Source organism: Aptenodytes patagonicus, chromosome 1, assembly GCF_965638725.1.
Source record: "Aptenodytes patagonicus chromosome 1, bAptPat1.pri.cur, whole genome shotgun sequence".
Taxonomy (NCBI): Eukaryota; Metazoa; Chordata; class Aves; order Sphenisciformes; family Spheniscidae; genus Aptenodytes; species Aptenodytes patagonicus.
The window spans coordinates 150,670,843-150,684,955 of record NC_134949.1 but is presented as its reverse complement, the minus strand read 5'-3'; the positions used below and the strand labels follow the sequence as shown (position 1 = coordinate 150,684,955).

Sequence of the window (14,113 nt, the reverse complement as noted above, 5' to 3'; positions counted from 1 at the left end):
CAACCCCCCTGCTCAAGCAGGGCCGCCTAGAGACAGTTGCCCAGGACTACATCCAGATGGCTTTTGAATATCTCCAGCGATGGAGACTCCACAACCTCTCTGGGCAGCCTGTGCCAGTGCTTGGTCACCCCCACAGTAAAAATGTGTTTTCTGATGTTCAGAGGGAACCTCCTGTGTTTCAGTTTGTGTCCATTGCTTCTGGTCCTGTCACTGAGCAGAGCCTGGCTCCATCTTTGCACCCTCCCTTCAGGTACTTACACACATTGGTAAGTTCCCCCCTGAGCCTTCTCTTCTCCAGGCTGAACAGTTCCTGCTCTCTCAGCCTTCCCTCATAGGAGAGATGCTCCAGTCCCTTAATCATCTTCGTGGCCCTTCATTGGACTCTCTCCAGTATGTCCATGTCTCTTTTGTACTGGGGAGCCCAGAACTGGACACGATATTCCAGGTGTGGCCTCACCAGAGCTGAGTACAGGGAAAGGATCACCTCCCTCGACCTGCTGGCAACACTCCTCCTAATGCAGCCCAGGATACCATTCGCCTTCTTTGCTGCAAGGGCACGTTGGTGATTCATGTTCAACTTGGTGTCCACCAGGACACCCAGGTCATTTCCTAAGGAAAGGAAATTTCTAAGGAAAGACGGTTTCATTTGTACTGGAAAGGCAAGAGTCCTTAATTTCTACCCAAAGGGATGGCAGGCATGTTGCTGAGCTCTTCAAGATATCCAAACAATTTAGGCAAGGAATTTTTTTAAAATAGAAACACCCAGGTGTTGCATTCACTATTTCCATAAATGTGCTAAGAGGAGAAAACCTGAAATATAAAGAATAAAAAATTCAAATATAAAAAAATGTGTACATTTGACTGGCATGTTCATACAGGAAATTCCATTTAAACATAAGAAAAAAGTTTTTTACTGTGGGGGTGGTCCAGTACTGGAACAGGTTGCCAGAGAAGTTGTGGAGTCTCTGACTTTGTAGATATTCAAAACCTGATTGGACATAACCCTCAGCGACCTGCTCTAGCTGATCCTGCTCTGAGCAGGGGGTTGGACTAGATGATCTCCAGAGGTGCTGACATCCTCAGTGATTCTGTGATTCTATGTTGTCCTACTCTAGATGTTTGCATAGAAATTTCTTCTTTCTCAAGCTGTCCACAGTTTTTTAAAAATATATATAGAGAAAATGACAAGGGCAGCTTCATAGAAACTAGTGCTTTAAAAAAACTAAATAATAGATTGACATTAAAAAGAATGAAAGAAACCTTGTCAGACTGCTAGTTTATTTCAGTAAATTGCCCATAGCGTTTTAATGTAAAGACTTGCTATATCATGTATTTTTACTCCTGTAAGTGCAATTTATTGTCAGTCTTTGTTTTACTCTCACTTGTTAAACTTGTAGAAGTTTAATAAATTTGATACTTCATTCATGGCTTCACAGGACACACCAATGTTTATTCACATACTCTAGTGCACCGTGTTACCTCTTTCAATTTCTTACTGTTTAACCTCAATAAACACATTTTTACTCTGTTTCCCCAAGTCTGTAGATGGCTGAATAAGAGTCACCTAAATGTTTTCCTTTATGCTGATTTCATGATATAGATACCCAGAGCACTTTCTAGATGTCCTATTACTGCAAATATATACTCAAGGGAATTGCATGTTAAAAGAGGCCATCAAAACCTGCCTGAAGTATGTAAGGCAGCTTTTCTTCTTGGTTGAGGGCAAGCATTATCTTGCGAGATTGACCTATAACTTTTGGAGACATACCATCAGCACTTACATTTAAAGACCTTTTTACTGTTCTGGTGACCATTGTAAGCAACCTTGGAAAAAAATGTGAAAAATTCAAGTGATACATGAGTAAATACATTGTAAAGCTGAAATTCGTGGGGTATCAACTTCTATGAATGAGAGGCTATTAGCTTTGAGAAATGAGTGCTGTCTTTCCCCCCCTACTGATTTTTAAATCCCAGATAGTACTAAAAAAATATTTGCAATGGACACTCCAGTGTTCTAATGTCACCTAACGTGAGCTCACTTTTTTTCCAGTCAGGTTGGAGGATGTTTTGGGGCTTTGTGACTTGTGAGGATGCTAAAGGATGCGATGGGTTTGGAGGCAAATGGGCAAACGCAGGAAGGGCTGCTAATTTTTGTAAGACATCACTCCCAGCAAATGAAGAGCATGAATCCTCAGTTTTAGAGAAGGTATTGGACCACAGCTGTAGATGGTTTTGAACTGTTACTACCTGAGGATTGAGTGCAATAATAAATAAAAACCCTTTCCCCTCACCTGGCTGTAATAAGTGTAAGGATCTCATATGTTGCTCTCATTCGCTGAAGTAGCTTAGTCCAGTGAGATTGCTATGGCAGTAAGAAGCAGGCATCTTGAAACTGTAATCTTTGCTTTGGGCTTCACTCCTCTGGTATCTCTTCGGTGGGTTATTCAACCTTGATGCTTCCGTTCCCTTTTTGTAAAAGGCTGATATTAATACCATTTCTACCTCTTGTAGAGTGTTCTAGGTTTACTAGTTGACATGTGGTATTCTCAAGATGTGTAGCTGAATGAAAAAAATTGTGACTTTGAGTGTGTTTGCGCAGATAGGTCACAGTCAAAAGCATGCTATCAATGTGTTTTGATTTCTTTTTACATGTGACTGTATAAGCCTAGTGTAATAGAATATAGGTTTTAAAATACTGTAATAAACAATTTAAAAATAATTTGTACTGCAAAGTGAAGGCGGCTTCTTGTTTATTGTCTTCTATGGAGAATATCTAAGCATAAAGTAAAGGCATGATTTTCCTATTTTATTACTATTACTCTTTTTACCATGACCACTAATCAACCTTAATTATACTTTAATGTTCATGTCCATGTTCATGTTCATGTTCATGTGTTCATGTTTAACCACCAAAGAGTGGTTAAACATTGGAACAGGCTGCCCAGGGAAGTGGTGGAGTCCCCATCCCTGGAGGTATTTAAAAGACGAGTAGATGAGGCACTTAGGGACATGGCTTAGTGGGTGGTGGTGTTGGGTCGACAGTTGGACTCGATGATCTTAGAGGTCTTTTCCAACCTCAATGATTCTATGATTCTATGTCCATGCAGTGGGCCTGATTCGTCATGACTTGCACAGACCTCTGTTTCTCTAGAAAGTGAGTAAAAGAATGCTGCCCATTTTGTTTGATAGCATTTTTAGATATGTCCTACAAAAATTTAGCTGTGTAAACAAGTGCATGGCTATGGAGAATCAGGTCTAGCAAAAGCTGGACATAGCATTCATAATATTGTTCGCAGATAAACCTGAACTATAACTTCTGTTGTTATTTTTGCCTAGGAACTGTGAGGATGTATTATCAGCTGAAGAGTGTGAAACGTTATACCAGTTTGTTTATACCACACACCGTCCGCTTGCAGTAGCAGCTGGGGAATTCCTTTATAAAAGGTATCTCTGCCTGCCTGCCTGCATGCCTGCTTCTTGCATATTCTCATTTGTTTTGGAATGAAGGTGGATTTATTTAAGAGGGACATTAAGCATTCATTTTTCTGCTGGAAGTGTGTACCACGAGGATAGTAGGTGTGCTTTCTTCTGCTGAATCAGAAGAGAAATGCTGTCTGGGGGTAATCATTTGTTCCCCTGCACAGCCCTGGCACAACAGGCATGAGAAAAGTTGCAAGACTAACATAGAGAATATGAAACAACTGACTGATCCATGCTATGCCATGCTATGTTGAGCGCATACCTCCTTTCTTTCTACTTTCTTTTCCTGTTGCTTTGCTTCTTACAAGCTAATTCATCACCTGGCATCTGCTAGATTTCCATAGCTTTGGTGATTAATCACAAAAATGGCCTCCTCTTCTCCCTTTGGAAGTTGCCTTATACATTGTAAAGGCTTTGAATAATGAGAGATGCAGCAGATTAAAAAGCCCTCCCAAATTTCTGTCAGGTTAATGAAGTACAGGGTTTATCTTCCCCAGAAGTAACTCTTATAAATGGGCTTCTTATAACAATGGTTGCATGAAGTGAATGGAGTTGGCTTGCTGAAAAGAGAAGAAATAAATATTCTGTCTCTATGGCTGAGAGAAATATTTTTGCCTTACAAAGAGGAATGAAAATAAAAATATTTTGGCAGGACTTTCGTGGGGAAAAATTCAGAAATAATAATGATTTGTGTTTCTCACACGTGCAGAATCTCCTCCTAGCTGTCTCTTCCCATCTAGCTGAACAGCTGACATTCTGGTGTTTGTGGAGCCAAGTCCAACAGAAAGACAAATGAAGATAAATTTCTGTTTTGATGAGTCTTCTATCACATCTGCTAGTCTTACTTAGTCTTTTGTGTTGGTCCTAATATTCTATCATAAATTAGATGCGTTTCTTCTCACAACACTGCTGCTTTTTGCCATTGAAGTGGTTGGCTGATAACTTTACTTTTTCTACCCAGCTTCCCAGTGCAGTGTGGACACTTTGACCCTGTAAACCTCATCTTTGTTCTTCTTTGCCCAGTTCTTCTCTCTGGCACTTTTGTCAATATAGAAATGTTCATTCCAGTGTGATAGAGATGTTAGTGACACCCTCTTTTCCCTGGTCACACTGGTAGAAGTTTTAGTATAAATGCTTATGCTTTCCCCCCCCGCTTCTTCTTGGTTTGCATGAAACCTCCTCAATGTCTGCATTTTTAACTTAGGTTACTTACTTAGCTGGCATAAATTATACCAGCAGAAGCACTTTCTGAAAGTATAAGCTTTTACTGACATTGAATAGTGTGGTCCTGCTCTTAAATCCAAGCCGTTTGGGCCTTCCATTAATCCGCGGGGATGACCTTCCTGTATTTATCTTGGGATTAGCACTTTTTGTGAGCAGTACAGTCACACTCATTTTGGATAAAAAGGGAAATGGAAATTGAAGTGTCATATTGTGCTTCATACTTCAGGCAGAAGACGAAGAACAGTTTTTCCACTGTATTTGTGAAGTTGAGTAAATTGCCTCTTACAAATACAAGATAATATGCTTTCTTTAAGAAGCTTCAGTTCCAAAATGTACCATGATGTGAATAATGGTCAGGTAGTAATATCTCTACTCTGTTGTTAAGGTTTAAATTCAGCCTAAAGCAAGCCCCTTTTCAAGCATGAGCAAATGCCTACCTCATTATATGTTCAGCGCTATGGAATCTCCATCTGTTGTCCAGAAAGCTGGCAGGGTACCTGTGGTACTGTCAGAAATAGTCTCTGCATCCACAGGGATAGCAGATCTCTCATAATGGAAAACAATCCAATCTCATTTCCTTTCATCTGATAACAAAGTCTGATGTGATTTGGAGTAAATAAGTAGACATTTAGAAGAAATACAATCTTTGGGATCTTAACAGAATTAGTGTTACATTGGCAAATGAGTATAAGGAGAATGTGGCAGAACTGGACTGACTTCCTTTTCTGTTGGCAGCCTGCTTAGTCATGAGGGAGATGAAGAAGTTCAGCCCAAAGGAGGAAGGAAGTTTGGGACGAGTACTGACCAGTTGAAAAGATTAATACGTTTTTTCCTGGAGAGTGAGGTGAGGAGAATAGTCCCTGCAGTAAGCCTTTTAAATCCAGCGTTGCATGTTAAATCAACTATTGGCTTCCTTTTGAAAGCTATTTCTGGTGGTGAGCTCTGAAATGCTTGGTGTTTGGGATGTTGCTCTCTAGGATGAGTTTTTAATGAAGACATTTCTGTTCCGTTGTATTAAAACTAATTTACAGCTATCCTAATGGAGAGAAACAGTGCTGAAGCAGCTTCTGAAAACAACCTGAAAGACTAATGCCACTGAGTGAGGGTTTTTTGGTATGTGTCTGTGTCTTTCTGCAGGCATATATGGGTTGCTGTACCATGGCTCTATGCTGACTAAGAACTGCGTAGTTTTCTGAGAGTTTTATCGGCTTAGGTGCTGTACTTTACTATTTGGCTTTTGCAGTGGTGCAGATCTATGTCTGGCCAAAGTGTCTCAGGCACAGCAATTTTGAGTCTTTCTGCAAAGAACTTCCCAGACATTGCTTAAACTGTTGATGCGTTTCTAGTCCCAAGGTTGGATTTTCAGTTGTTATGATCAGCAATATAAAAGCAATACAGAAGCTAGTTTTAAAGAGATTACTTAAATTGCAAAGGAAAGGTATCCTAAAAAGAGAAAAGAAAAGCTTTTTTCCTGCTCTTCCTGCTTTTTTCCCTACTTTTTCCTGCTTTGTATGAGATTGAAGACATGGTATTTAAGTGTTCATTAGCCTCAAACTAAATACGTTGGAATACTGTGTGTGAATGAAAAGCTTTGTAATTGGAAAAAGGGAGAGGAACATATGAAGCTGTATTTCTTTTAATGATGTATTTGCTTCTATGAGCTTGTATTTTTAATCCCTAGCTACACAAACATGTTGCATACCTCATAGACAGCTTGTGGGACTGGGCAGGCAAATTCCTGAAGGACTGGGAGTGCATGACCTCTCTTCTATTAAAAAATGCTGAAGAAGATGGAGAAGGTGGGTAAGCAAAGAGCTTAGTTTTGTCTGAATGGATCTCTTGATACTGTTTTTTGAACTTTGCCTTCAGCTAGTTTAGGCTCATTCCATGTTGCAATACCTTTTTATCCCAAATTGTGGTCCCCAAGGGCCACAAAGCAGATGCAAATCAATGCACTGCCAGTGTGATATTTGTATCAACTTATTTGTTTTATTCAGTATTCTGTATTTATGTAATGTCAGTTTAGAAACTTTGCAAGAATACTTGCATAATTAAGCCATAATGCTTATGTAGCATTCACTTGTTTGTTTGTTTGTCCAAAACTTAAGAATCTAAAATTATTAGTTGATTGAAGTGCGGTGTTGTCGGACTATTGTTCACGCCTGAAAAGAAAATGAGTAATGTGCTGAGTTCATAGACATCTAACACTCTAGAGGATTAGTTTTTTGTAGAAATATTTTAAAGTGAACTTAAATAATAGTTATTGTAGTAGAACTGGAGGTGGTTGTGTGATTGAAATCAGAGTTTGTAGAACCAGTGGGTTAAAGCTTTTTGGTACTCAAAGCAGCAGGTTTGTCCTAAATGAGATAGTAATCAGTAGGAGTAGGCCTTGTTAAAGCTGCCTGTGTTTTTGGGAGCCAAACTGCCCTAAAAAGTTTAGCCATGAGAGGAATAATTACTTTTGTGTTCAGTAAATGTAGAAAATAATTTTCTTCAAATTAAATCAAACGCTCGCTGGGTGTCTATTTAGCAACACTGCATCTTTCTTTCTGTAGTGTCCTTCCAAAGTTGCTCAGATAAATGAGTAGACTTTACATTAGCTGTTGCTGCATCTTCATTTTTCTTTTGTGTGATGCTGAAAGGAGACTGATTTACTTACAGCACTGAGTGATGCCCATGAAAGTGCTCTCATTGAAATTATCCTCGCAACGGTTAGAGAAGCAGCTGAAGGTCATCCTCCAGTGGGAAGAGGTGCAGCCAAAAAAGTCAGTGCATCTTAGTCTTATTTACTGTCCTGTAATCACATCCTCTTTGCCTTATGTGCTTTGCTAGACAGCATGTTCCTAGTACTAGGTATATCTTCAGAAATAAAATGGCTTATTTTTATGAAATGACACAGTGTCTTTTGACCTCTAGATCTTATTAGTAGTGGATGTTGAAGGAGATGAGCATTAGAGGAAAGCCAGTTGAAGCATGTTATTGACAAATGGTGAGCATTTTATCCACAAGCTATAGCTGTTCAGCGATTTGCATCTAATTTAAGGTTGACAAAAAAATAAAAAAGCATCTGGTTGTCTCCATGGAAAAATACCTTTATCTTAGCTTGATATGGTTTAGACAAAGGCATGTGAGTTAACCTTGGGTTACATGTAAAATTCCACTCAAATCTAAGAGATTTTATAATTGAAACAAAATGCTTTGTCTGCAGATTCTGTCAGTAAAAGAGAAGAAAATACAATTGGAAGATTGTACCAAAATTACTGAACACTTTATTACGGTGCTTCCTCAGCTCTTGGCAAAGGTAACTAACAGCTGGTCTGTGAATGCATGTTAAATATTTCATTAAAATTCCTACAGTGTACTCATATCCTGTTTTTTCTCTGCAGTATTCAACAGATGCACAAAAAGTGGCAAATCTTCTGCAGATTCCTCAGTATTATGATTTAGATGTTTACAGTACGGGACATCTAGAGAAGGTGACTGGAAATTGGGGTAGTCGGTTCATGTGGAATGTACTAAATTTATGTGACAATGTACAGAGTTTAGCGTGACTTGGAACAAGCAGGAGGCTGTTGAAATATGAAGAAATGGTCTCATAGCTTGAGGAAGGTGGTCTTATTCAGGCTTTACTTTTTTATTTGGGTCTGCCAAAGAAAAGCCTTAGTCCTTGTCAGTTCTGATATGCTGTGACTGGCCCTGGCAGATGATGATTTGTGGTTTCATGTGGTAAGCCTGGCCCTGGGCTTCTCATTGTTGGGTGGAGAGAGGGTGGGTTATGCCATGTGTCTAAGCTGGTGCCTCCCAGGAGTTTACTACAGAATAGGTTTCATTCTCCTTGAAGACTGACTCCCAGCTGCTGGGAAATGATAGTAACTGAAAGATAAGAATGGAGATAGTATATCTGCTGATGAGAGAGGGGTGGTTAGAAACGGATAGATGAAATCCTTGAAATAGCGTAATGTATTCTTAAGCAGGGATGTTTACAGGGAGGTAATGTTAGGCGAACACTCTTAGGTTAATTTCAGCACAAAATCTTAACTGGAAGAGACAGCGTCAGCAGAATGGCAGACATTACCTCCTCTCGCTAAGAGTGAAGACCCCAGTTGCTGACATGATCTGAAACATTCTCCGTCCTCTGCTGCCGAGGGAGACAACTTCCATTGTTTGGAGACACACACCTGTCCTTTGGAAAGGCATTTTTTATTCCCTACCTTTGTCTTTATTTTTATGTAGTGCCAAACATGTATTGCTAAGTAAACTTAAAGCAGTTGCTTCACTCTTTAGGAAGATCCAGAGACAATAATAACGAAGAAGAGCTCTATAAACCCAGAAAAAAAAGTTGTATCCTCTAATCCTGCCCCTTTGCTCCTTAGACTGGCATTTATTTCATGTTGGTTGTATGACCTATAGAGATATATGGGCCTAGTGAAATGTATCTAAAGCATGAGTGGATTTTCGTGCTATTTACCTATAATACCCCTTTTATCACTTGCAGCATTTGGATGCTTTGCTGAGAGAGGTAAAAGACATTGTGGCCAAACACTCTGACATGTCTGTTCTTGAGGCTTCCTCCAGGACTTATTATATCCTCTGCAGTGAAGAAATTGCCATCTACAACCAGGTGGATCGTGCCCGAACTCAGCTGATAGATGAGTTGATGGGACAGCTTAACCAGCTACTGGGTGGCTTCTGGCAAAAGGTGAGTGTGACTCATTGTGGAGATAAACGGACTGTTTCCCTGTGAAAAAAGAAGACACAAAAATTAAGGGGGATATGAAAATATTCTTTGCCTGCTGTTTCTCTGCTTGAGGAGAGCCGGGCTTTCAGAGATGGGTTTGCACCTCTGAAAAGATCGCCTGTTTACATTTTAATGAAGCAGATGTACTTTGCCGGGAGTAGAGTGGGGAAAACAATAAACGAGATATTCTGCACCAGCACCGGGTCAATTTATGTCTTCTGAATATTCTCGACCTAAGCTCCATAGTTGCTCCATCATTGCTCCATTACCATGCCAAAGATACTATGTGCAAGACCAGCTAAGAAGTGCTGTGGATCTATAGGTGATGAGACTGTTCCCAAAAAGGTACAGTTCTGTACCTCTACATATTTGACTGTACACAAGATGCCCTTTGTGCTGCCACTTTGGCTGTGGAGATAGTACTAGGAAAAAAAAAAAACAACCCAGCAGTCTGTAATGCAGATTGTATAACTGTGGGGTCTTTGAAATGATGACTTTCCCCTTGAAGGAGGACTGCAGAGTCTCCCTCAAAGTTTTTCATTAGTTCTAAAAAGCAGAAACAGCTGGTGGTGATATGAATAGCTTGCTGGCTGAACTGAACAACAGAAGCCCGCAGCTGATCTGATCAACTGTGCCGTCATGAACAGGTGTCATGCCGTGGTATGAGAGTTAACACTGGCAGGTTTTTATTGGACACTGGGATATTGTAAAATGTGTCAAGCCAAAAAAACCCCTAACCTCAGATTGGATTTATTTTGTTGGTCTTAAATAGATATCTATGTCAATGTGGGAGAATGTGTACTTATGAGAAACAAGATAAGTGCTAGACCAGGGATTCTTCAACTCCTTCGTAGTGTGATCCATATCTAAATAAAGAGATTTTCTCCTGGAACCCCTCCCTTCTAATTCCTGGTTGTATATACCATCTCCCATAATCACGTAGTATACTTGTGGAAACTACAGCAATTGCATCTATGGGAAAGTATTTAATATATTTTTAGCTATCTTTGAATGTGATCTGGCAGCTGGAAGCAAGGAGGGTCAGTACCATGTGAACAGTTAGCTTTCCAGAGATCCCTAACAACTGTGTGAGAGACCATGAATGGCCTGTGAGTCTGGGGGTTAGCACTTCTGTGTTAGCCTAATTGCTAGTTTTTACTCTGTGTTAGCAATACTATAGTCTAGGGAGGCTGCCGTGGGTTTATTAATGACAGAGACATTTCCTTATACAAAACGTATGTGCAGTCAAAGAGTTGTTTTCTTTTTACTGTAGAGGAAGACACGAGTAGCATGGTTAAAGGTAAAGGGACTGGGGAGGGCTGGAGGAGAGTAATTCAAGCTTGTGGGTTGGTTGGGAAAAGAACATAGCAGTTACTTTGCCCCACACTGGCTAATTCCTTTCTCTTTCCCAAACTTTAATAATTTAGGAAGAAGGATTTTGTACGGATGCAGGAGAAATTTCCCGGATGCACTCTGCTCTGAGAAGAATAGCAGCTTTTCATAAGTGAGATGTTTGTTTACACTATTTACTTCCGCATATATTTAAGTGTTGACCTAACAGGTGCAAAGTGAGAATTGCTCTTGGTTGTTGGGCTTAATAGGATTTTTCACAAGAGAATGAAAATGACCCCTATGAGAGGTGCTGCAAGGTTTAGTTTCTTCTTAACAGAACTGTACTCTTGGATATGGAATTCTTTTTGGACTCCTTACTGAGGTTGGAGAATCAGCCCTAGTGTGGCTAAGAAGTGCGTGCTACGGAGTTGGGATGTCAGAGTGGACACAGAGATCCTCTCTGTGGTGCTTCCCTCCTAGCTGGATGCTTTTGCACTGCCTTACTGTCAACACTGGTGGTCAGTCTGAAGAGGGTATAGTGAATGCAGTCTTTTTTCCCAGCAGATGTAATCTGCTTTGTTTGTTTTAGTTTATTTGATCTGCTTTTGTTAAAAGATGGACTTCTCAAAAGCTTGGTTCTCCAGGTATTGTTCACCAAGTAAATTATCATGCAAGATAGTAGAGGGCAGGGGAATTGGGCCGCCTTCTCAATGTGTCTTTTACCTCTCCTGCATGCTAGGGCTGGTCTGGTTTTGCAAAGAGAAGTCTAACGTTGAGTTGCGAGCACTCAAGAGTATTAGAAGCTTCTTTTAAAGCAGGGTAGGAAAATTGTTCTTTAGACCTTTTTGGGCACTTAGAGAGTGTGGATAGAGTATAGGAAAAGGTACAGAGCTCAAGCTTCTTTTTCCTCTCCTCGCAACACTGCAGTTTTGTGGTAGGAATGCAGACTGTAAAGCTATGGAGTAAAGGCTGCAACGTTAGATCATGAAAAACTTAATTTCATTTCCCCCCCCTTATAATTAGTAATTAGTTGTTTAAAGTTATTGCTGTACATCGGATGAAGGCAAAAATAGGATACATTTAACCTGTTTGGTCAGGTGAGATTTCATTTCTTTCTCAGTGTATCGTTGTTTCTTTTTCGTTGCAGTGCCCATGATCTCACCAAGTGGAATCTGTATGACAAGACTTTAAGGTTGCTGGTGTTTGAAATGGAACATGGGAGTTTGCCTGTTCTGGTGAGTTGTTAATATTTAACATTGAAAGAGGTTTTTCTTGTTGAAAGCAGGAAAATTAGGAAATATTAAATAATCTTATATATCAATGTCCTATGAGGCAGGAAGATACTGTTTCCATTTCTCAAACTGAGGCTGTCTTTGGTATAATGTTACTGGAATTGGTAAATTCATGCCATAGATTCGTTTATTTTGGAGATTGTCCAAAACTATGATAATCATCTGGCATCTGGATTGATCCTTTGTCATGCTCAGTACTTCCCATTGATTGCACAGTCTTGCTCTCAGTACGTCTTAAGTTGTTGGGACTGTGAGGAGCCCCTTATAGATTGCGTGTAACCAGAAATTGGAATACTTTGGACCTGCTGCTTGCAGATTGACTCTTGGTGAAGATGGTTTGTAATTACCAGCTGTCTCAACTGCAGCCTTTTGGTTGTCTGGTTGCCTCAACTCAAACATTGGCTGTGCCAAGATGGAGGTGTATACCCTGGGATTACAAAGTGAAGTACTCTAGCAGTCATGAATGTTAATCAGCCCCTGTTTTCAGAAGAGAACTTGAGGTTATTGGGAAAGGGGTGAAATTTAGCTGGGTAGAGAGACCCTGCAGCCAGTGGGTAGAGGTAGACTCCTTTAGATGGAGCATCAGCACACCAAGGTTTGGCTTCTGCTCTGAATTACCCTCTAGAGGAGTCTGCCTTTCACCAAAGACTGCAGAGAAATCCTGAGAAGCTAAGCTAAAGTTAGCCTCTGTGAACACCTTTTAGTACATGGTTACTTTCCATTGAACTCGTCAAGACATCAGAATTCTGCAGAAGCAGCACCTTAGTAATGAAGTTTCTCAGGAGGCAACGTTTGCTTGTATGTAAACCTATTAAGTTTATTTTGAGGGTCTAAATACTTTACAGTGCAGAAATGGTCGTGCAAGCAGCATGCAGAATGTCAGGCTTGGATGCTTTGTTTAGTCCTAAGCTTTTTGCTGTTGAGCCTTTCATGTAAATAAAGGACATGTGTTTTTATTTGCAGATGATCCTGCCAGCTCTCCAGTGCACGTATTTTTCTCTCCTGTGGCAACTAGCTGCAGTTTCAGAAAATTCCCCTAAGGTTGGCCACTCCACGTAATTTTGAAACCCAGAGTTGTGCTTCTAGAAGTTTAAGTTGCTTTTCTCTTCTCAGATTGCCAGAAGAAAACAGGCTTTCTAAGAAGATAATTTGTGTGTTTTCTTGAGGAAACCAAATTGAGTTGAGGCTTTTTCCCTCTGTCTTGCCCTCTTTTTTAGAAGTGTTTATGCTTTTTCAGTCCGCAAGAGAGCAAGTGAACAATGGTTCACCTCTATTTTTACTGCAAAACATGTGCATCGAAATCCTGGGGCTTGATGGAGATAAGGAGCTTGTTCTACTGCCAAACAGTTTGTTGTTTTCTTATTTTAAGCAACAAAGAATATTCAGTGAAAACTCCAGGAAGTCCTGTTGCTTTGTTTTGGTTTTATTTTCTTGTTTTACTTATATATTTCTGGCAGAAAGTTTGAGGAAAGTGGTAATTTTCTCGTCAGCTGACTACTTACTTTCTTAATTGGTTTTATATAGTGCCAAGCTCTGGCACGTATTTCAGAAGACAGTCTAGTTTAAGACACCAGAGAGGAAAACTCTTTTATGCTTTGGTTCACGTCTGAATGTGTACCTGTGCGGCTCCTCTTTGTGGTGATTTCTGACTACACTGAGTGCTGCTACTTCTGTCATTCTGTCCCCTTCCCCTGGTGCTCTTGTGTGTACAGGACAGGATGCTGACACGGACATTTGTTTTGTGTGAGAAATGCTAGCTAGGAGGTTACCCGTTTGGTGACTGATTCACTATCTATTCCCGTCCCGTTCCATTCCTGTGTGGATGTCCGCATCTCTCACTGCTCTAGTATGTTCTGCCTTTCAGTCCAGACACGATTAGCTTGACTGATAATGGAGCAGCACATTTTTTAATTTGGCCGTTCATATGGGAGCAGATTCTGATTGGAAGCACAATGTTACGGCCCACGCTGCAGGGCCAAATCTGGGTGTTGGCAGATAGAGAAGTTCTAAGAGCAAAAAAGAACATTTCCTGGACAGCAGTTCTAGG

At 40.3% G+C, this 14,113-nt stretch overlaps 1 protein-coding gene across 3 annotated transcripts in view; it reads left to right on the top strand.

The window, feature by feature from the left end:
* Positions 1-14,113, top strand: part of LOC143170359 (cohesin subunit SA-2-like) — a 63,676-nt gene that overhangs the window by 32,055 nt on the left and 17,508 nt on the right. For all 3 annotated transcript variants that reach the window (XM_076358595.1, XM_076358579.1, XM_076358584.1), the window contains exons 14-23: positions 3,337-3,444; positions 5,440-5,548; positions 6,386-6,503; positions 7,366-7,469; positions 7,913-8,005; positions 8,091-8,180; positions 9,200-9,403; positions 10,870-10,946; positions 11,922-12,009; positions 13,030-13,107. In XM_076358595.1, coding sequence (XP_076214710.1) covers positions 3,337-3,444; positions 5,440-5,548; positions 6,386-6,503; positions 7,366-7,469; positions 7,913-8,005; positions 8,091-8,180; positions 9,200-9,403; positions 10,870-10,946; positions 11,922-12,009; positions 13,030-13,107 — 1,069 coding nt within the window. The remainder of the gene's footprint in view (positions 1-3,336; positions 3,445-5,439; positions 5,549-6,385; positions 6,504-7,365; positions 7,470-7,912; positions 8,006-8,090; positions 8,181-9,199; positions 9,404-10,869; positions 10,947-11,921; positions 12,010-13,029; positions 13,108-14,113) is intronic.